Here is a 22,500-nt window from a genome sequence, read left to right on the forward strand (position 1 = left end):
AAATTTTGTTAGAATTTAACGATAGAAGGGAAAATATTGCTTTCCAAGCTGACGTTAACGGGAGCAAATATTTGTTTTCTCTTGTTTTTTTTTTTTTTTTTGGTTTTTGCTTTTTTTTTCGTCTTTCCCGCCTCCCTCCCTCCCCCCTCCTCCCACCCATGAAAAACAAACGGTCCTCCATCGAAAAGGGTGTACAAATTCGTTCGATATAAAAAGTGTTACACAAGGTTTTGTAGTATAGAACACTATATTTGTAGAAAGAGCTTAGGTAATAAAAAGGGGGAAAAAAAAAAAAAAAAAAAAAAGACATCGAATGAGAGTAAATTGTGAAAGAAAGATCGACGAGGATGTCAAGTCAAAATGATGTCATCACGTGTCTTCGCATGATCGATTAGCCCGTTGAAACGACAGAGAAAAAGAAGGACGCGAGGTAATATAATTTTCAAGAAAAATCCTGCCTCGAGATAATAACGAAATTCTTGTCTCTCTTTCTCTTTCTCGTACTCTCTCTCTCTCTCTCCCTCTCTCTCTCTCTCTCTCTCTCCTCTTATTCTCTGGAAATGGAATTGCCCCTCTTTTGACGATCAATTCGACGAGAGCTATCCGTGAACATTCGCGATATTAATATCGACTTTACTCGAAAAACCTCGAGCTCCTTCACATTTTTCATATAAATTACATTTTTCTTTTCTTTTCTTTTCTTTCTTTTTTTTCTTTCTTTTTTTTTTCTTTTTTTTTTTCTTTCTTTTTTTTTTTTTTTTTTTTAACAAATTTCTTATTCGACGATATTCTCCTCAAGATTCTTCTACTTTTTCTTTCTTTTTCATAGAACAAATTTTTCAAATTAATAAACATCGATTATTTTTTAAATACCGATATCCAGAAAAGTATGATTGATTATGAATTTTATCACATAATGAAGAATTTTCAAATATTAATAATATTTTCGTGAGATTAATTTTAAACTTTTAAAATGACGTTTCTCTTTGATTTTTCACAAAAGATTTCATTCATCGTTATTATTCTTTTCGAAAGATATTTATATTTCTTTTTGTTCCTGATATTTGCGAAAGACGAATTTCAGATTAATAAACGATTTATATTACGTCATATATTATAAGACAATTCTGTTTCTTATAAATTCGATATCATTCTAATTAGATTTTTAGTTAAGGTAAAGGGAAAGGGAGAAGAATTTGTGAAAAAGCTCACCCTAACGGTATTAGCCTTTTTAAAACGTATCCATCCACGCAATGGGTGGTGTCTCTTTTCGACGATACAAGCAAAGTTAATTAAAATTTATCGCCCTTCTTTTTTCTCTCTGTCTCTATCTCCATTTTTCTTTCCTTTCATAAAAGAATAAAAAGAGAGTAAGAGAGAGAGAGAAAAAGAGAGAGAGAGAGAGAGAGAGAGAGAGAGAGAGAAAGAAAGAAAGAAAAAAGATTTCTTCGTTTCTTTGTTGAGAGAGAAAGAGAAATAGAGAAAGAAAATGATATTAAGTTGACGTAGAACGATTCGTTTTAAGTAAAAACAGTTTAGAAAGAATACCTACGATTTAAAAAGTATTCGTGTTACACGAGTAATAAAGCTTCAACCATTTCCTTCGTTTCTGTATTTATATATACGAAGAGAGAAAGAGAGAGAGAGAGAGAGAGAGAGAGAGAGAGAAAGAAAGAAAGAAAGAAAGAAAGAAAGAGATAGATAGAGGAAAATAAAGCTCGTACGCGTCCCCTTTGATGAGTCAGGACGTATCAAAGGGCGGAAGTACGAAGGGTGAACTTCGAAAGCTAATTTTAAAAGATTCTACGCCAAAGAGCTACGTCCCCGTGTACTAAGCAAGAAAGAACCATCGGTTTTAATCACGTCCAGTCCTAAATTAACATCCTAGAAATGACCATTTCTATCATTCGACATTTCAATATCCCGTACGCAAATATTACCATCGAAAGAAATTTTTTAAATAATAAAAATAAAAAAAAAAAATAAATAAATAAATAAATAAAAATCAGTCGACTTTATATCATAAAAATTTATATATATATATATATATATATATATATATATATATATATATAAAATATCAATCGAGCTTATATCATAAAAAATTTATATCTAATAATGTAAACACATATTCGTATATATATGTGTGTGTATGTGTATGTGTGTGTGCGTGCGAATAGATAGATTTCAAATTTTAATATCTCAAATTTAATACGTCGATCGTTTTCATATCAAAAATATTTGTATACGATTATGTACAGAGTAGGACGAACGTTTGAAAAAAAGGGAAAAGAACAAAAAAACAAAAAAACAAAAAAACAAACAAACAAACAAACAAATTCGTCCGAAAAGAGTAATTGATTTCTCAAAATTATCTCATCACTTATTAATTTTTAGCTTAACTTGCATATATATAAAATATATTAGGTTGGAAACTATGAAACGGGCGTTTTTGTTTAATTATTTATTTTTCATTCAACGCCCATTTCATAGTTTCCAACCTAATATATATAAATAAGTACACACACACACACACACACACACACACACATATATATATATATATATATGTACGTATCCTTGTGTAGAGAACGATTTCAAAGATAGATTTAGCAATGTCTTAAAGAAAGGATCTGTTCATCGTCGAGATCTCTAATGAGATTAGTAACGTCAAAGAAGTACTAGACGGGAAGAAAAGTAGCATTTTCTAGGGAGGTAGGAGGGAGGATGGGGAGGGGTAACAAAAAAAAAATAAAAAAAAAAAAAAAGAAAAAGAAAAGAAAAAATTGCATCGTAAGCGAGAGAGACATTATTGTTTCCTCTCTATCTTTCTCTCTCCTTTTTTTCTTCTTTCACGGTCTTTCTTTTTCGAAGCTTAAGATTTAACTCATTTATCCAAGACTCTTCTTCTTCTTCTTCTTCTTCTTCTTCTTCTTCTTCTTCTTCTTTTCGACGTACTGCCAAGTACAACCTCACCCAACCATCACCCTTCTTTCCTTTTCACTCGACCTTCAATTTCCTGTTAACAAGTCGAGTCATACGATAGCGAAAAGAGAGTACGTATGTGTGTGCGCGCGCGTGTGTGTGTGTGTGTGTATAAGAGAAAGAGATAGATAGATAGAAAACGAGAGCTTCCTGCTTTCCGTGTTGTCTACTCTTTCGAAAAAGGGAATGAAACTGAGAAGTAGAAGGTACAAAATGCTTGGTAATTGGTACGACTGTGACGAGAGAGTCGATTTTCGAAACGAAGTTCTCAATTAATCCTCTAATTCAATTAGGGAATCTTTCTTTGTACGAAGTGTTCTCTCCCTCTTTTTTTTTTTTTTTGTTTTGTTTTTTTTTTTCTTTTTTCCTTTATTTATTGCAGAACCTAATATTCTAGAACTCTAATTGATAGAACTCTATCTACAACACGTAGAACAATTTGTTTCTTTTCTTCTTTTTCTTCTTCTTCTTCTTCTTCTTCTTTGGATCAAAAGTTCTTAAATGATTTCAAATGACAATTATAAGATCTAAAAAAATCAATTATAAGTCTTCAAAAAATTCCTAGATAATATAAAATTCGATAGACGAATCGTATTTCCTAATGTGTGTGCGTGTGTGTGTGTGTGTGTATATATATATGTATGCCTGTGTCGAACGTGAAGGCGTCGCTGTTTTGGCAAGCATTGAAAAGAGAAAATGATGATCGAGAATATTGCTAAGGGATCCGATTATGGACGGGGAATAAATAAATAACAGAATGCGATAGAGTGATAAAGAATGTGAATCTCAAAGTCTAAGCGATACTGTTATTCCGATATATCGTGTTACACAGAAAGCTAAATAATTCATTAATCCTATCGCTCACTACGAAGCACAGAAAGAGTAGAGTTTGCTCCTTATATTAGAATCTGCTGAAAAAATGAATTAGTCTAAAGTCTTCTAAAAAAAAGAGACTAAAAAAAAAAAAAAGAAGTAGGAACAACTCTGTCGAACTTTGATCCTCGGATTAATAATAATGAAGAATTTTTTTTATTTTAAACACGATTACATCCTTCGATGTAATATATTTTCGAAAGAAAAAAAAAAAAAATAAAAAAGACAAACAATAAAAAAAAAAAAAAAAAAAAGAAGAGAAAAAGAAGAAATATTCTGAATCAAAAGTTTTGAAAGTTGCATGAATATGAAGTGAAAGAACCAACTTGTTGTTTTCCTTTTTTCTCTACCACGTGCATTTAAAAAACACAGATGCGACGCTTGGCACGAGTTCAAAGTTGCAAAACGGTAGTGTTTCATTGGTCCGACGTATTGTTGCCAACGGAATACCACGTACGTATACACAGTATACTACCATATACCATAGAAAAGCCTAGTCTAGTTTTGTCGTTGGTGTACGTCCGTATTATCGAATATGAAAGGACTAGCTGGAGTCGTTCGTTGGCTGCCCAGCCAAGTTTTTTGGCTGACAACTGTCAACGATTTTAATCTTTCATAAAATCTTCGAGAGCGAGAGAGAGAAAGAGAGAGAAAGAGAGAGAGAGAGAGAAGAAAAAAGAATAATTCACTTGATAATCATCGATATTATACGAGAAATGATTCATAAGGAATGAAAGATTTTTCTTTATTCTTTTATCTTCTTCGATATAACAAATATTTTCTTTAATCTTTTCAATGTTTAGCTTGTTTAATAAACAATTAAATAATTTGTTAATAATTAATATTTCCCCGTAATGAATAATAATAATATTTTTGATTTGAAAATTATAATGACATATTAACGAGCCATTTTAAACGAGAGACGATTAGAAAAAACAATTACATTTTTACGTGACATTTTAATCTAATATTGGTTCTATTGTTCGTTTATTTGTTTTTTTTTTTCAGATTAGTAAATTACACTAAGCCCATGAAAATAACTCGAAGAAATACTTTTGTTTGATCCTGTACTTTGATCATTTTTCCACCTGAAAGATTTTTCTTTTTAAGAAGACGAACGAATGAGACAACGATTGAAGAAATCTGTTATTCGTTTTAGAGGATTTTAGAGGAAGCTTGGGAGACCATTTTGTCGGTTAGATTTATATGGCAAATATTTGCGAGGCAAACCACGATGAGGAATAAAAAGAAAGATAGATAGATAGATAGAGAGAGAGAGAGAGAGAAAGAAAGAGAGAGAGAGAGAGAGAGAGAGAGAGAGAGAGACTCTTTCTCTTTAATGGATTGGTAGACTCACGAGGCCAACCATCCTGCTGTCCTCTTCCTCTTCTTCTCCTCTTACGTAGGTACGTATTTCCTGGCACGTCTCTTCATGTTCGCCAGTCTACTTTTCTTCCTTGCTTTCTCATCTTTCGCGAAGGCGCATCTTCAATTCCCGTGAAAGCCTTTATGTTGTCGTCGGAGTTGCTTACCTTCTTTCACTATATGTATTACCGTCTTTTTGATGCAACCACCAGCGATGGATTGATTACCTTCGTTCTATCGAACGTCAAGAAATCATCACGTGATTACTTCCACTAACATTCGAGCCTTTACAAATTTTTATATCTTTATATGTCCATTTTTATATTAAATGGAACACGTGGTTATTACTAAAGTATTCGATTTAAAAGAATTTCTTTATAAAAAATTGTTTATAACAAATCGTTAATTAATTATTAACGATATGTTAACAAATAGAGGAAGGTCTGCCATTTAAAATGACATTCGAATTAAGTTTATACGACTTTTAGTTCCGGAGATATTCTCATGTAAATGGAAAATTAATTTAATAATAATTAATAAAAAAAAAATAATTTGTTTATTGATTATTTATTAATATTTGCAATTTTATGAGTCGATTGTAAGTCTGAATCTTTTTTTTTTTTAGTATAAAATAAGATGAATTTGATTCGTAAGAATTTGTTTATAAACAATTGTTTATAACAAATCGTTAATTAATTATTAACGATATGTTAACAAAGGAAGATTTGCCCTTTAAAATGATATTCGAATTAAGTTTATACGACTTTTAGTTCCGGAGATATTCTCATGTAAATGGAAAATTAATTTATTAATAATTAATAAAAAAAAAATAATTTGTTTATTGATTATTTATTAATATTTGCAATTTTATGAGTCGATTGTAAGTCTGAATCTTTTTTTTTTTTAGTATAAAATAAGATGAATTTGATTCGTAAGAATTTGTTTATAAACAATTGTTTATAACAAATCGTTAATTAATTATTAACGATATGTTAACAAAGGAAGATTTGCCCTTTAAAATGATATTCGAATTAAGTTTATACGACTTTTAGTTCCGGAGATATTCTCATGTAAATGGAAAATTAATTTATTAATAATTAATAAAAAAAAAATAATTTGTTTATTGATTATTTATTAATATTTGCAATTTTATGAGTCGATTGTAAGTCTGAATCTTTTTTTTTTTTAGTATAAAATAAGATGAATTTGATTCGTAAGAATTTGTTTATAAACAATTGTTTATAACAAATCGTTAATTAATTATTAACGATATGTTAACAAATAGAGGAAGGTCTGCCATTTAAAATGATATTCGAATTAAGTTTATACGACTTTTAGTTCCGGAGATATTCCCAAATAAATAGAAAATGTTTACGTTGACCCACTGATCTACATAATTTCATTGAAATTAGCTCAGTGATACACTGACCTACATAAATTCTGAGAACTTACGCATCTCAGCTGTTCAAAAATTACTACTACTATAGTATTACTACGAACAGTCGTAGTATATGAATTATGAATGAAAATCTTTCGGAAGCGATATCTTCGAAACGGTAAGTCGTAGAGACTTGAATGAAACATCGTTTTCAAGGAAAATTTATCCTTCATTTATTTAAATATTGTAATAATATTATTATGATAAAATCGATATTATTAATAATATTTTTCTTTCCCTTCGTAATAAGGGCATAATCATAATGAAATATCGTTAAAAGTTTTATTATAATTATATAAATTTGATTTGGTTTAATTAAAATAAAGGATAAAAGATGTATTAATAATCGATAATATAGAAAACTGATTGATCGATAAATAAAAAGATTTCATTTTAATAATAAATACTATTTTCCGTTTACCTTGCTTTTACATTATATCATTATTATCATAAGCGTAGAATAACGGTATAATGTAAACGAAGAACAATGGTGTAATAATGGAAACTATTTGTTTCGCGAAATTAAACGTATTTGCAAATGAACGACGCGAACGAGTTACTTGCTTCGGGATTTAGAATGAAAAATTGATTCGAACATTGTTAATATATTTCACGTAGAAATCGCATTGTTTTAAAGCCGGATTAAATTTGAGACACGTTTTCAACGAAGGGAGAGTAGAAAAGTAGAAAGTTCGAAACATTTTCAAGGGGGATTCATGAATAAAGAAACAGGGAAGGAAAGAGAAAAAGATGCAGAGAGAAAGAGAGAGAGAAAGAGAGAGAGAGAGAGAGAGAGAGAAAGGGAGAGAAAGGAAGATAGATTGGGAAGAAGAGTTTAAAGTCTTGCTGAGTGCTTCTTAGATCCATGACAAGCGTTGGACAAGACCCAAGGAATAATCATTAGCATATTTAGAACTGGACATACCAGACGGATACAGATTTCACTGTAAAAGGATGTAGGTATATAGGGACGAGTTCTGGAGAGGGGAAAATAGAAGTAAAGGAAAGTTTGAAACGTTGAGTTTCATATCGTGACCGACGTGGCGTAAGAAGAGAAAGAAAGAAAGAGAGAGAGAGAGAGAAAGAGAGGGATGATGATTCGCGTGTGGCACTTTGGCGAATACGCGAAAAGGTTACGATCGGTGAAGAAGAATAGTAACGGCAGAGGGGGTGGGGGAGGTGGATTGGGATGGGGTTAGGGGTAAGAGGAACGAAACAAAGCGTGAAAACGAGACGGAACCCGCTGAAAATGCAATAAACCGACCTGACGGACGTCGACGTGATTCCTGAAGCGAGCGACGAGCTTGCAAAGCCAAAAGTGACAGGGCGTTAAGAGCTGGAAAATCTGATTTGAGCGAATGCTCGCGAAGGAGGGAAGAAGCAAGGAAGGAAGGAAGGAAGGAAGGAAGGAAGGAAGGAAGGATAGGGTGATGGTGTTCACCGGAGAAAGAAGTTTTCCTCTTCATCCCCTTCCACCTAACCCAGAGAAACGAACGACAAATTCTCCGAGAGAGAGAGAGAGAGAGTGATTTCGAGCGGATAATTCGAACAACGTACAGACAAGGCATTCCTCTCTACAACAATAGATTTGTGTGAGATGAACGGCAAATCCTTGTTGTAACCCAACCGATTATACCGCAATAGATCGCTTAACGTATTGGTAAAATCGATATATATCGTAGTGATTAACTCGACTGGTCCGTTCTATCGTTTATGTACGACTAAGCCAAATATCGATATATACGTACATATGTCTATTTATATATATATATATATATATATAAAGAGAGAGAGAGAGAGAGAAAGAGAGAAATCCTTCGATTCATAAAATAAATCTTTTCCTCGTGGATTTAAAGTGTTTTTTTTTACTTATGTGCATTGTTCATTCGAATTAAATCCAAAGCGAACGTTTATCATTTTTGTTTCATTGTCATCAAGGAATTAATTTTGTTGAAAAATTAAAAAAAAAAAAAAGAAGATTTTCGACATCTCTCATTCATAGCTTACATTTTTTTTTTCTCCTTTTCTTATGGATCCTATAGAAAGCGTTTCCTGGTATCTACATACAACGATAACTAGGTCGAATATTTTCATTTTTGATGGTTTAATTTTTCTCAAAATTAACAAGCGAAGTGAAGAGAGAGAGAAAGAGGGAGAGAGAGAGAGAAAGATAAAACGTATCCAACGCGTCAAGTTGACAGGCAACTGGCACGATGTGCGGAGGCTCCTTGAATAATTCAAATGCCTCGCATTCGAGGTGACAAGTATCGTCTGGCAAACAGCCGTGGTAATGTCGTCGTTTTCCATGAAAACGATATTCTTCCATTATCACGTCGCTCGCTAATTTCTACGATATATTTTCTTTTTTTTTTTTTTTTTTTTTTTTTTTTTGTTTTTTTTTTTATTATTATTACTATTTTTCTTTCCTCTTTTAATTTTTTTTCTTCTCGTTAGGTCAAAAAAATTTCTATTAGAATATAAATTGAATCTCTTTCATTTTGAGAACCACTGAATGTGGTATCAGGCATCGAGCACACTTTAATCTAATATAAAGCGACAATGGGTTTAACGATTACACCAAACGGAGAGGGCCAGTACGTACCTCGGATCTTCAGTCTCGCACTGTGTCTCATTAATAAAAATCGTTCGAGATGAAGGTTCTTTTCTTTCCTTTCACTTTAAGGATAATAAAAAGATTTGGAAAAAAAAAAAAAAAAAAAAAAAAAAAGAAAAAAAAAACAAAAGAAAAGATTAAAGAAAATAAAAAAAAAAAAAAGGATAAAACAGTTAATGGCTTTAAAAAGGATCGTTCAAAAAAAAAAAAAAAGAACAAAAAAAAAAAAACAAAGGATACAACAAGGACAATTTGGAGTCGAAAGATCGATGTTGTCAAAAATAAATTTTATTCCGACGATTGCATATAATAAATCATCCGACGTTTTTCTCCAGTCATTTTTTTTCATTCTTATTATTCATCCTATATATCTCAATAATATGAAATGTACGATTTAATAAAAAGATGAATTTGATGTTTCTAATTCAATCATATTTACCCTAATCATTTGGAAAGATTGGTGATGATGACTAGCTAAAACGTAACTCCCCATATTTTTTTTTGTATACATCAAGTAAGAAGAAAACTATCGAATAATAAAAAGATAAACGATTTTAATCCAATCACATTTAACCCTAATTATATATATATATATAAAGATTGATGATGATGATGACGATGATGATGACGATTAGGTAAAACACCTAACTCTATATATCTAATTATTTATTTTCTAAAGTTAAGTAAAAAAAAGAAATATTAGAAAGACAAATTTGATTCTTCCAATCCAATCACATTTACCTTAATCATTTGAAATGATTGATAATGATTATTAGATAAGACTTTATATATTTAGTCATTTATTTTCTATATCAAATAAGAAAACTATATAGTAATGAGAGAATATATTTAATCGTTTTAATCCAATCATATTTATTCTAATAATTTAACTTCTCTGATATATATCTCTAAGCTTTTATCTATTTTAAAGCGTCTTCTATCTACTTCTTTTATTTTTTCTACTTTTTCTTTCCTTACTTAAGAGTTATCAAGTTGTCTGGACGTATTTATTAAAACACGGAGGAAACGTAAAGCGGCACCTTTTTTAGTAGTAGCGATGCAACGAGGGTAAATTTCTTAGATGAGTACGGAATAGGATGATGATGTAGAGAAGGACGAGGTCGAGGACGACGAACTACGAACCCGTTATTCGTGAGAAGGAATGTGGAATTTTCGAAATAAAGCGTTCGGCAGTTCAACTAGAGACGAAACTTGCATATAAAGTGCATCTACGTGGATGGAATGCATTACGTCTCGATGCACGAATGACCTTATCTCAAAATTCCAAGAGTTCAAAGCACTATTACATCAAAGTTCTTTCTCACCAAAATAGATAAATATTCTATTTCTTTAAATGGATTAGATCGTATTAGATTTTATTCCGTACGATTATTTTTCTCGTAATATTTTAATATAACATCAACGTCGACTCGATTTTATAGAAAATCGATGTCTCTGCATAACTTTATGTAAATAAAAGATATAAGAAATTTTATTGTCATCATTTTTCAATGAGTGATTCTAACACTCTTATGAGAAAGAATATTTTTCACGCGTTTTCTCCAAATGCCATTAAGAAAGAAGAAGAAAAAAAAAAAAGAAAAGAGAAAAGAAAAAACATTTAAAAAATGTTTGAGATCAATCGTCAAACCGATTGTACTCATCTAATTAACAATTATTACTTTATTACTCTTATAACTCAACAATTTTATTTTCGAGATAAAAACGATAAAAAATAATTCCATTATCATAATTATTTACGTCAGACATTAATACTTATTAGCAAGTATATTTTTATTTTTAAAAATGTGACCCAAAAAAAAAAAAAAAAAAAATAAAAAAGAAAAAAAGAAAAAGAAAAAAAAGAAAAAGAAAAAAATCTACAAAACTATTATGAAATAAAGTCTCTGCAAGATGAAAATTAATACTCGACGCATTTGTATTAATAATTATTTAATTAATCGATTTAATTTTTAAATTGATAACGATTCGATGGTACGAATTTATCGATGTGAGAGAGAGAGATATATAAACAGACGTTTCGAAATAATAATGATACTTTTTAATATCCACGTAATTTTATATCTGTTCGGGTTTCATGCACTTTCCACTACTTGAGAGGCTTTTCTGATGAAGAAACTCTCTTACACTTAGTGGAATAATAACGGTAAAATGTCCCCCGTGTCTTTTCTCTCTCCCTCTCTCTCTCTGTCTCTCTGTCTCTCTGTCTCTTTCTTTCTCTCTTTTTATTATTTCTACTCTTTCCACTCTTTCTAAATCCATCTCATTTTCTCTTTCTCGTTTCTTCTTCGGTGATAATTAGCGACTCGAGCTAAGGTTTATTCGAGCGTATTATTTTCAGGACACACAATGAAAACATTTGTAAATCGCTCGAGCATATCTGCAAGTTGCTCGACGATAAAATCGCGAGTCTCTAATAGTCGAATTAAATAACTGTTCAAAAAAAAAGAAAAAAAAGAAAAAAAAAAGAACCTCTACTTTATCTCTTTCTCTCTCTCTCTCTCTTTTTTTTTCTATTTTTTTTTTCTTCCTCCTACCAGAAGATAAAGTCTGAATGATACAGGAAGTATGATAGAGATGATTATCATAAATGAATAATAATGAAATTGATATTATTATATTTCTCTTTTTAATTGCTTACGATTATTTTAATGACAAAATATTAGAAATATTTCTTTTATCACCGATAATCTTTTTCCTTTTTTTATTTTTCTTTCTTAATTTTTAATGAATTTGCTATAGAATGAATTTGCTTTTTTTTTTTCTTTTTTTCTTTTTTTTTTTTTTTTTTAATATAGAAGAATAATGAATATTATATTTCTGCTTTTAATTGCTTACGATTATTTTAATGACAAAATATTAGAAATATTTCTTTTATCACCGATAATCTTTTTCTTTTTCTTTTTTTTTTCTTTTTTAATTTTTGATGAATTTGCTATAGAATTTCTCTCTCTTTTTTTTTTTTTTTTTTTTTTTTTTTTTTTTATAATATAGAATAATAATGAAATTGATATCATTATATCTCTGCTTTTAATTGCTTACGATTATTTTAATGACAAAATATTAGAAATATTTCTTTTATCACCGATAATCTTTTTCTTTTTCTTTCTTTTTTCTTTTTAATTTTGGACGAATTTGCTAATTTCTCTTTTTTTTCTTTTTTTTTTTTTTTATACAGTATATATCAATACAATAATATTCTGGATAGAATTTTGAAGCAAAGTCGAATTTTTCGTACTCAAGTATCGAAGTAGTATACCCGCATTCTTTCTCATCGGTACGGTCGGACAACTTTTTCTATACTTCAGAGATCAAGTTCGTCGGCATAGTTCGGATCGATCCATTGATCGGCGATCGAAGATCGCACGCGAAACAGAGCGAGTTGATTTTTCCTTCGAAACATTTTTATAAAAATTTCTTCTTCGAATTTCTCGGAAGAAAATAAAAGGAGAAAGAAAATTAATAAAAAGTAAAAAAACGAATCGACGTTTATCTTAAGAATTTTTTCTTATTTTTTTTTTTTTTCTTTTCTCTCGAAAAATTTATTCTTCGAATTACGCGTTAACAAAAAAGAAAAAAAAAAGAAAAAATAAAAAAATAAAAAAGAAAGAAAAATTAATCGTTATGATTTTAAATTCAATTTGAATATTTGAAATATTCTAGTCATATTTCGAGGATCGCACGATACGCATCGAGAATCATCTGATGCTTCTCTAACACCACAGCTGCAGTAAGATGCATCTTGGTAAAACCAGAGTCGATGCGCTGTCGCGAAGATGCGGAACGTGTCGTGTCTATCTTTACGTGGGCGAAATTTGTCCCTTCGTCTTTTCGTCGAAAGTTTGTACTCGAAACGACGTGCTACTACATAAGATTTCATGTTCTACGAAATAATACAGAACGACAATTTATATAATACGTTAACGTACGAAATTATAATTCACATGTTTCACTTAAATATTTCGAAGATTTAATCGAAGGGAGAAGAAAAAAGAAATTCGAAAAAAAAAAAAAAAAAAAAAAAAAAGAAGAAGAAAAGAAAAAAAAAAATTAAAAAAAAACATCGATCGAAAACTTTTTGAATTATTAATTGACGTAAATACATTTAACTTTTATTTGCGATCTTTGTGCACTTCCCTTGGGAATGTTAAAAATTAAAAAAGAAAAAAAAAAGAAAAAAGAAAAAAAAATAGAGAAAAAAGAGACTTGAAATTAGATAGATCTTTAAATTATATTGCTTGAATTCTTAAATGGTCCAATCAAAGTATATACAATAATTGTAAAGAAAAAGGAAGATGAGAATTTTGTGAAATTTATAAATTATATATATATAAATGCATATATATATATATATATATATATATATATATATAAATAAATATACGAATAGTATTTGTGGAATTGTCTGACGTAAGAAATACCATGAAGAAGCTTTTCACAGTAAAGAATAAGACTATGACGTTTAGCATAGGTTCGAGCGTCGAAAACGGCATGGGAGAACCTCCACGGTCGGTAGTCACGTTACGCTAACGTAATTTGCATGCATTATCTAACGCGTAACGAGCGGTTCTGCCGGGAAAAATGAGAAAGGAGAAGCGGAACGTAGTAAGAAAAGAAACCAGTTGGAGGAAAGTCATTAACCTGCGATCTTGGAAAAGAAAATAAGAAGAAATAAAATGAAATTCTCTTTTTATTTCTCTCTCTCTCTCTCTCTCTCTCTCTTTCTATCTCTCTCTCTCTCTCTCTCTATTTCTCTTGCTATCTTCCCATCTAGTATTCAATAGTAGCTTTACGAGTAACAAGTAGACAATAAAGTACGATAGTTATATGTGCAAAACAAAAAAAAAAAAAAAAAGAAAAGATACTTATACAAATACTGTATTATATATATATATATATACGAAGCGTTTCGAAAAAAAGAAGAATATGAGAAAAAAATAATAATAAAAGGAGTGAAAAAATTTGTGTTTATACTTAAAAATTGTATATGATATATATAAAAAAAAAAAAAAAAAAAAAAAAAAAAAAAAAAAAAGTGTCGTTTATAATTTATAACATTTAAAAAAACACGTTTAGAAAATACGTTCAAAATGAAATATCGCAAGTAGATAGAAAAAAAAAAAACAAAAAAAAAAAAAAGAGAGAGAAAGAATATAAAATATAAAAATGAATAAATTAATTTCTTTTCTTTTTTTTTTTTTTCTTCATTACTCGCAAATTTCCTTGATTAAAATCTTTGGTATTAATCGGATAGAAAGGAAATCCGATTAGAATCGTTGGTAAACTTCGAGTCGAAACACCGTTCGGGAGGTTTGTAGTTATCGTTGAAGAAGAAACGCACATATAACATTAGGACCAAGTGGATCTTTGGATTAGGATATAGGGACATTGGAATAGTAGAAACTTCTTCGGTATCTCTGCTACATAGAATAGATCTAGATATAGTTTAGAGGAGTCAGGTAGGTAGCTAGCTAGCTAGGTAGAAACGTAGTTAGTAATAGAAGTAAGACTTAGAGAAGAGACAACTAGACTACACTAGACTATACTAGACTATACTAGACTAGACTAGTCGTCGACCAACCGTCACGTCTGCGGTCGTTGCTTTTGGTTTACCATCATCCTAGGTATCCCGCATTTGCTTACGATTAACGCGTTACTCTGCATTCGAAGACTACTAACAACTGGACTAATCTCTCTCTCTCTTTCTCTCTCTCTGTCTTTCTGTCTATCTCTCTGTTTGTCTCTCTGTCTCTCTTATTGGTTAACTTTCTTCGTTAACTTCTCTATCCCTTGTCTCTTCGTTTAGTCCAATACCATTAGTATAAGTCAACTTTGTTGAATTTCACCTGTTAAGTTCGTTAAATTTGTTTTCCCAAAAATAAATCTTTCTATCTAATCTTCCTAAATAGAATTCAAATCTCAAATGGAATATTTTTTGGTACCTTTATAGATTAATTTGATACAACATGTCATTTTCTAAATTTACATTGCTAACCTAGATTCCTACAACGAGGTCGCTTGGCATCGATGAGAATAATCCAGTGAGAGAAACTGTCGATAGTAGAGACGTCTTACAATTCTATTTTTATAATTCGATTAATATTATATTCCTCTGTACATATATATATATATATATATATATTTATCTTAGAAGATAAGGGTATTGAACGCTCGTGTTACTTATAGAAAAATCGTTTAAAAAATATTTAATCAATTATTACTAATACATTATATATATATATATATATATATATATATATATATATATATATATATATATATCTGGTTATAAAGTTTTGATACGTAATATAACTAATAATTTTTAAAGTGAAAATTCATTTAACATCAGCCACGTATCTAACTACAACACTCTTATAATTCTCGTTTTCTCTCGAACGTACTCGTCGACCGTGGGAAGTAAGTACGTTAGGTAATTTAATGATTTCTCAGAACGTATTTAAACGCGTGAGAGGAGAGAGAAAGAGATATATGTGAACTCGTTTATAGTGAAACTATTTAAAAAAAAAAAAAAAAAAAAAAAAAAAAAAAAAAGAATCTATGCATAATAGAGCCTATAAGTCTCACGTGAGTAATAAAACATAACGGTGAATGAGTTGAAATTTTCATTGATGATTTTGTACTCTTGCATAAGCCGTTAATTAATATGATTTCATAAATTCCTTGAGAATCTTCTACATGATATATTACGAAATTATTTCAGCTTTTTTTTCTTATATGAAAGATCAAATGATCGTGCCAATAAAATAATATTTAAAGACTTTTTATATTTAAAAAAAAAAAAAACTAATAAAATTGAATAATTAAAAATAGAAAAAAGAAATAAATAATTTGTCACAAAATTATTTCAGACTTTTTAATTAAAGATAAAAGAATAAATCTAAAAAAACTCGGGGATAAAGATTGAAGGACGTTGATGAAATAATTAAACGAATAAACGAATAAACAAACAAACGAAAAAAAAAAAAAAAAAAGAAAAAAAGAAAGGAAAAGTTTGTTAAACTAACAATAAGTTTCGTCTGAGTACTGGCCAAGAAGTCACCGTATTCGAGTGTGCAAATAACGAGGAAGCTAATTTTCCAGCTCGAAAATCAGGAAAGCGAAGCAAGAGAGAGGAGGGAAGGTTAACCGTGAACGTGCTGTCACTGACACTTCAACAAGTGGATACAACGCACGCACGTGTCGCTGACATTTCAACCGCGAGCATATTCTCTCTCAACGTATCCATGTATTTACGTATATACCTACACATATATATATATATATATATATATATATATATATATATAACACACATACATATGTCGCCTTCCCTTCTATTTCGTTTTATACGTTTTACGCTTGTCCTCTGCATTCGTGGGACACACACGAGGTATCGATTGAAAAAAGAAGAAGAAGAAGAAGAAAAAAAAAAAAAAGAAACGAAAATAGGAAAAAAAAAGAAAAAGAATAGAAAAACATGAAATTTGCACTCTATTAGCAATTCCTGTGAATTTTTTTTCTTTCTTTAGGAAACCTATAATCTAATGCAATATCTATCTTATCTTGGATAATCTATCAATGAGATTTTAATTAATTTCTTATTGATCATTTTATGATCAATTTTATACTCTTCTCCACGCTATTGATTAACATATTTTATAAATATCATAAAAAAAAGAACAAAAAAAAAAAAAAAAAAAAAAAAACAAAAAAAATAAACGATCGAATAATTCATAAAATTCTCCAAGAGACTTTCTCTATAAATGATTCAAGAATAAATTTAAACACGTAATAAGTATGAATTAGATTGATGAAGATGATGTCTAAGAAAAAAAAAAAGAACTATTTTTTCTAACAAATCTCTGTTTGATTGATGATTAAAGAAATTAAATGAAATACGATTCGAAAGGAAAGGAATGATATAAAAAAAATTTTTCACCATTATCCGTGTATCGATCGTATATCCTCCTATGATAAATTATACGAAATATTCTCCTATTACCACTTTTAATCAGTTCACATTTCACGTGCTACTACCCTCTTTCATCAACCCTTAGTTCGACGGAAAATTATAATTACTTCGAAAGAGCAAACGTATACATTTGTAATTTGTGTACGGGAATACTTTCTGATATAATAACGATTCGTTATTATCTTCGTTGTGTCGTTTTAATTAACCCAATCCATGAGTTACATACGTATCCGATAAAAATTGATACCGTATAATAACCATGATTGCTAAAATAACATTTATGATTGAGTTTTGTCCTTATTATTATTATTATTATTATTATTATTATTATTATTATTATTATTATTATTACTAATTATTATTTGTTATTATTATTTTTATTATTATTATTATTATTATTATTATTATTATTATTATTATTATTATTATTATTATTAAATCGAGATCTATCAGATGAATCAGAGAATTCGAGAATATGTTAAGGAGCACACGACGAAAAGAGAAAGGAGACGAGAAAAAGAAAAAAAAAGAAGAAAATAAATATAAAAAGAGAGAAAGAGAGAGAGAGAGAGAGAGAGAGAGAGAGAGAGAGAGAGAGATGTTGAGAGGACCCGTTATGGCGACCGTGTTGCATCGCATTAACCAGTCGACCGAGTGATCTTGATCCCATCTCTCACCTCGATATTCTCCTTCTCTCTCTCACACACACACACACACACATACATATATAGACATATACACATACTATCGCGGTGAACAGAACTTAATCTCGAACGTGATCTGGCCTCCAACATGAATACTCTTCTCTCTCTCTCTCTCTCTCTCTCTCTCTCTCTCTCTCCCTCTCTCTTTTTCTCTCTCGTTCTCTTTCTTTGGTTGCTCCCTTAATAAGATTCGCCTGGAAGCATTTTCTTAGAATTTATAACTGTGCAAGTAGTGTTAAATGCGAATATCCTTCGACGATGGACGATTTAAAGATTCTTTTTTTATTTTATTTATTTTTTTCTTTTTTATTTGTTTTCCTTGTGTTTTTAAATTAGAGAATATTAAGATTTTCTTTTTTTCTTTTCCTTTTTTTTTTTTTTTTTTTTTTTTTTAATACTGAACGATCCAATATTTCGTGTTAAAAAAAAAAAGAAGAAGAAGAAGAAGATAAAAATTAGATAACGGGAAACAGTTATGGCATTCTAAGGGAGGGTGTATTAATGTAATAAATAATGATCTTCGATTTTCTTAGAAGTATATTAAGAGGATGAAGAAGACTCCTCTGGTACTCACCTAAAGGTCCACCAGATGTTGAAGCACATAGTGTTCAGCCAGAAGAAAGCAGCCAAGAAGAAGAAGTGAGCCATAATAGCTGAAACAAAGAAGAAAATAGGTTAGAAAGAGTATATATATATATATATATGTATATATATATATTTATATCTATGTATATGTGTCTATATAAGTGTAAGTATATATATTTCTCAGTTCGAGCAAAGACGAAACCGTCTAAAAGCTATTAGCTTCCTTTGACTCTCTGGAAGGTACTCTCTCTCACTCTCTCCCTCCCTCCTATCTTCTTTGCCTCTCAGTCACTGTCTCTCACTCTCTCTCTCTCTCTCTCTCTCTCTCTCTCTGTCTCGCGGACCTAAAGACCGATAGGAAGAGAACGGATATTTAATTATAGAAGACGGTGCACGTCTTCGATCGTCCGATCGTAAAATTCTTCTTTCACGTACAAACTGCATTGGCCCAGTGACGAGATTAAAATATCGTTTCTGTGAAAGAAAGAAAGGGAGATAGAGAGATAGATAGATAAAGAGAGAGAGAAAGAGAAAGGGAGAGAGAGAGAGAGAGAGAGAGAGAGAGAGAGAGAGAGAGATTCATCTATTCCTTAAATTAACTTTAAAGTACAAAGAGTTCTGGTCTTTGATCCGATCTCTTTAGAGTGATGTGATATATTTTTTTTAAGAAGAAGAAGAATTTATTTCTGAAGATAACTTGGAAAAATTACTATTATTTTACTTTTTACCTTTGTCTCTTTTTATTTTATATTTATTTTATTTAAAATATTTTTACCCGAGAATAACTTCGTGGTTTCATACGAATTTTATTATTATCTTTCGTCTGCATTGTTATAAGTATCTTATTTTTTTTTTTTTTTTTTTTATACAAAAGAAAATATTCAAATTAAATATTTCCCAGGCGAATTATTTTCAAAGAACTAAAATTCTACCTTAAATATCAGATTTTCTTTCTTTTCTTTTCTTTTTCTCTCTCTCTCTCTCTCTTGAAACCTTTTTTTTTTTAACTCTTAATTTTCTACGACATGGATGCCAGTGGTATCATATATTATTTGAAGTAGATTCTCTACTAAAGGGCAAGTTTCTTGTGCAGGAACGCAATCGCACGAATGGCATTTCCTAAAGCTATATATATATATATATGTCTATGTATATCTCACGCAGCGAACCTTTAGTAAGGGCTACGCGGCGAACAAAAGGGCCGTTAGATCGCATCGAAGGCGTTCTCGCGACTGCTCTTAAAGATTCATGCGAAGACGGCGGCGTACGGAGGGGAAGGGGAGGAAGGGAGAAAGTTGTAAAGGGAGTAGGGAGAAGGATGAAGGTGGAACGAGGGGAAGAAAACGAACGAAGGGTGAACTTGTGAAGGCCTACGCACAGGAGAAGATCATCGTGGCAAACAAAACTTTTGCTGAAACGCGAAGAAGCTGTGGCCTGACGACAACGACGACGACGACGACGACGACGACGACAACGACAACGACGATAGTGCTAGATGGTGGATGGCTTTTGTAAAGATCCATTTGAAAAGATGACGGTAACTGCAAGAGACCCTAAGGGTTCTCGATCTCTATCAATTTTTCACGGTGTCCTTACGCGTTCTTTCTCTCTCTCTCTCTCTCTCTCTCTCTCTCTCTCTCTTTCTCTTTCTTACCCTTTTCAATTTCCTTCGTCATTATCAAGAACGTGAAAACGTTCCAATCTTTCCTCCATTCTACTTAATTCTCTTTTCCAAGTATATATACAAACGGCGATTCGATCTAAAACCGATTTTTCTCCCCCACCCTATTTTTTTTTTTCTTTTATATTATTATTATTGATTCGGAAATCATTATTCAAACTCTCTCGTATTATCGTGTTCCATTTTATATATACATATATGTGTGTGTGAAATTTCTTTCTGATATTATTATTAATACGAAAGTTACATATTTTATATATATATATATATATATATATGTTTCCTTGAGTATATCGAGTACTCGATTAATCGAGTTTCATGATACACCAAAGATATGTCGAGGTACGTTTTATATGCATACCACGTAGAACCAATGACGCACGTAAGAATATTTTGTAATCGAGCAAAGAGACTAGAGATAATCTCACCGTTCACTCGTAACGAGCGGGCACAACGACGGTATAGAAATACATTTCGCTTTTATAAACTGAACGAGATCTCTTATAAACACTCGATATAAGATATATATACTATATAAAAGTTAAGTACAAGTCGAGATAAAAGTTCACCAACGATTTTGTTTTCCTTTTTTTTTTCTCTCTCTTTTTCTTTTTTCTTTTTTTTTTTTTTTTTTTTTTTTTTTTTTTTAAACCCATTACTCACATTCTTTCAGGAATTAAATAATAAACTAATAACTTTAGTTTTCTTTTTCCCTCTCTCTTTTAGATCGTAAAAAAAGAAAAGAAAAAAAAAAAAACTATTAGAAACTTTTTATACCGTACAGTATAACGATCGAATATGCGAGAAAGTATATATAAAGTTTCCCATCGTTCGTCGAAAGTCAAATCTAATATTTCGATCTCAATTAAAAAGAGGAAGAGAGATATGTAGATAGATAATGTGTCTGTGTATATATATATATATATATATATATATATATATATATATGTATGTGCGTGTGCGTTTAGAGAGAGAAAGAGAAAGAGAGAGAAAGCAAATAGGGAGGATTAACGCGCGTTACGGGTAAAAGTCAGCCGATAACTCTTGCGTGGGAGATGAAGGGAGGTAGAATGGGGGATGGGGTGGGATAGGGTGGGATGAGATGTGGTGCGAAAGGGTGACTACGATGCTACTGGCGGTGGCGGCTTTCGATTCTCGCGAAACGACGGCCGACACCGAGGCTCCGTTTATCGCGCATTCCGGCCGCGCGGAAATAATTAAATTTCCAAAACTAATTACGGCTCGTTGCAATTATAACTCTGGCGACATTCATCCGTGAACCGGCCAGCCGTTCTCACCCCCTTAGAAAGAGAGAGAGAGAGAGAGATAAAGAGAGAGAGAGAGAGAGAGAGAGGCAAGAACGTCGCGTGCAATCTATCTGTGTGTGTATATGTATTATACATGGAAGAGAGAGAGAGAGAGAGAGAAAGAGAAAGTAAAGGGAAATAAAGGGACAGAAGGGAGCCTTCATCGACGAAAATCTAACGGCGACTTGCCCTCCTAGATTTTCTCCTCCTCGTCCCTTTCCCTTAGGGACCGTATTGTGTTTGCTCTACCATGCTAGCTTGGCCTTTCATCGTTTTCTCTTTGCAATGAGAAATGCGTGAAAGGATCTCTTTTTCTTTATTTCTTTATTTCTTTATTATTTTCTTTTTAAAGGAAAATGAAAAAGAAGAGACAAAGGTAGAAAGAAGATAGAAAGGACGATTTAGAATTGATCCATATGGAACCCGACAACTTGGGATTTTATTTTTTAAACTTAAGGATTATTATGAATAGATATATCTTTAATTTCGTTGTTTGTTTTTTCTTTCTTTCTTTCTTTCTTTCTTTCTTTCTTTCTTTCTTTCTTTTTATTATTTTTTTTTAATGAATTTAAGATAATCTCGATTCATTTCAATTAGTTTCTCGAATTTATAATTGATTTCAAAATTGAAATGTATCGATGTTACAACGAGACAATTTTTCTTTTTCTTAAATAATTTATTTTAATTTTCACGTAAAAGAATGAATGAATATCCCCTAAATTCATACTTTCTCAAAATTCATAAATGATTTCAAATGAAACGAACAATTGTAACAAGAACGATAAAAAAAGTATATGTATATATATATATATATATTGATGTATGTTTTTGTGAAAGATAGAAAGAGAGAAAGAGAGAGAAGAAAAAAGGAAGAATGTTTTTAACATGATTCAAAATTCCAGATAAGTATAAATAATTTCTAATCATAGTATCTTTGTAGATATGAATAGATATA

General features: G+C 30.7%; 1 protein-coding gene across 1 annotated transcript in view; it reads right to left on the reverse strand.

The window, feature by feature from the left end:
• LOC124956792 (probable G-protein coupled receptor Mth-like 1) overlaps positions 1–22,500 on the reverse strand; it is a 94,264-nt gene that overhangs the window by 28,719 nt on the left and 43,045 nt on the right. Inside the window, exon 4 of the mRNA XM_047513048.1 lies at positions 18,547–18,625. Coding sequence (XP_047369004.1) covers positions 18,547–18,625 — 79 coding nt within the window. The remainder of the gene's footprint in view (positions 1–18,546; positions 18,626–22,500) is intronic.

This window comes from Vespa velutina, chromosome 23, assembly GCF_912470025.1.
Source record: "Vespa velutina chromosome 23, iVesVel2.1, whole genome shotgun sequence".
In the NCBI taxonomy this organism is placed as follows: Eukaryota; Metazoa; Arthropoda; class Insecta; order Hymenoptera; family Vespidae; genus Vespa; species Vespa velutina.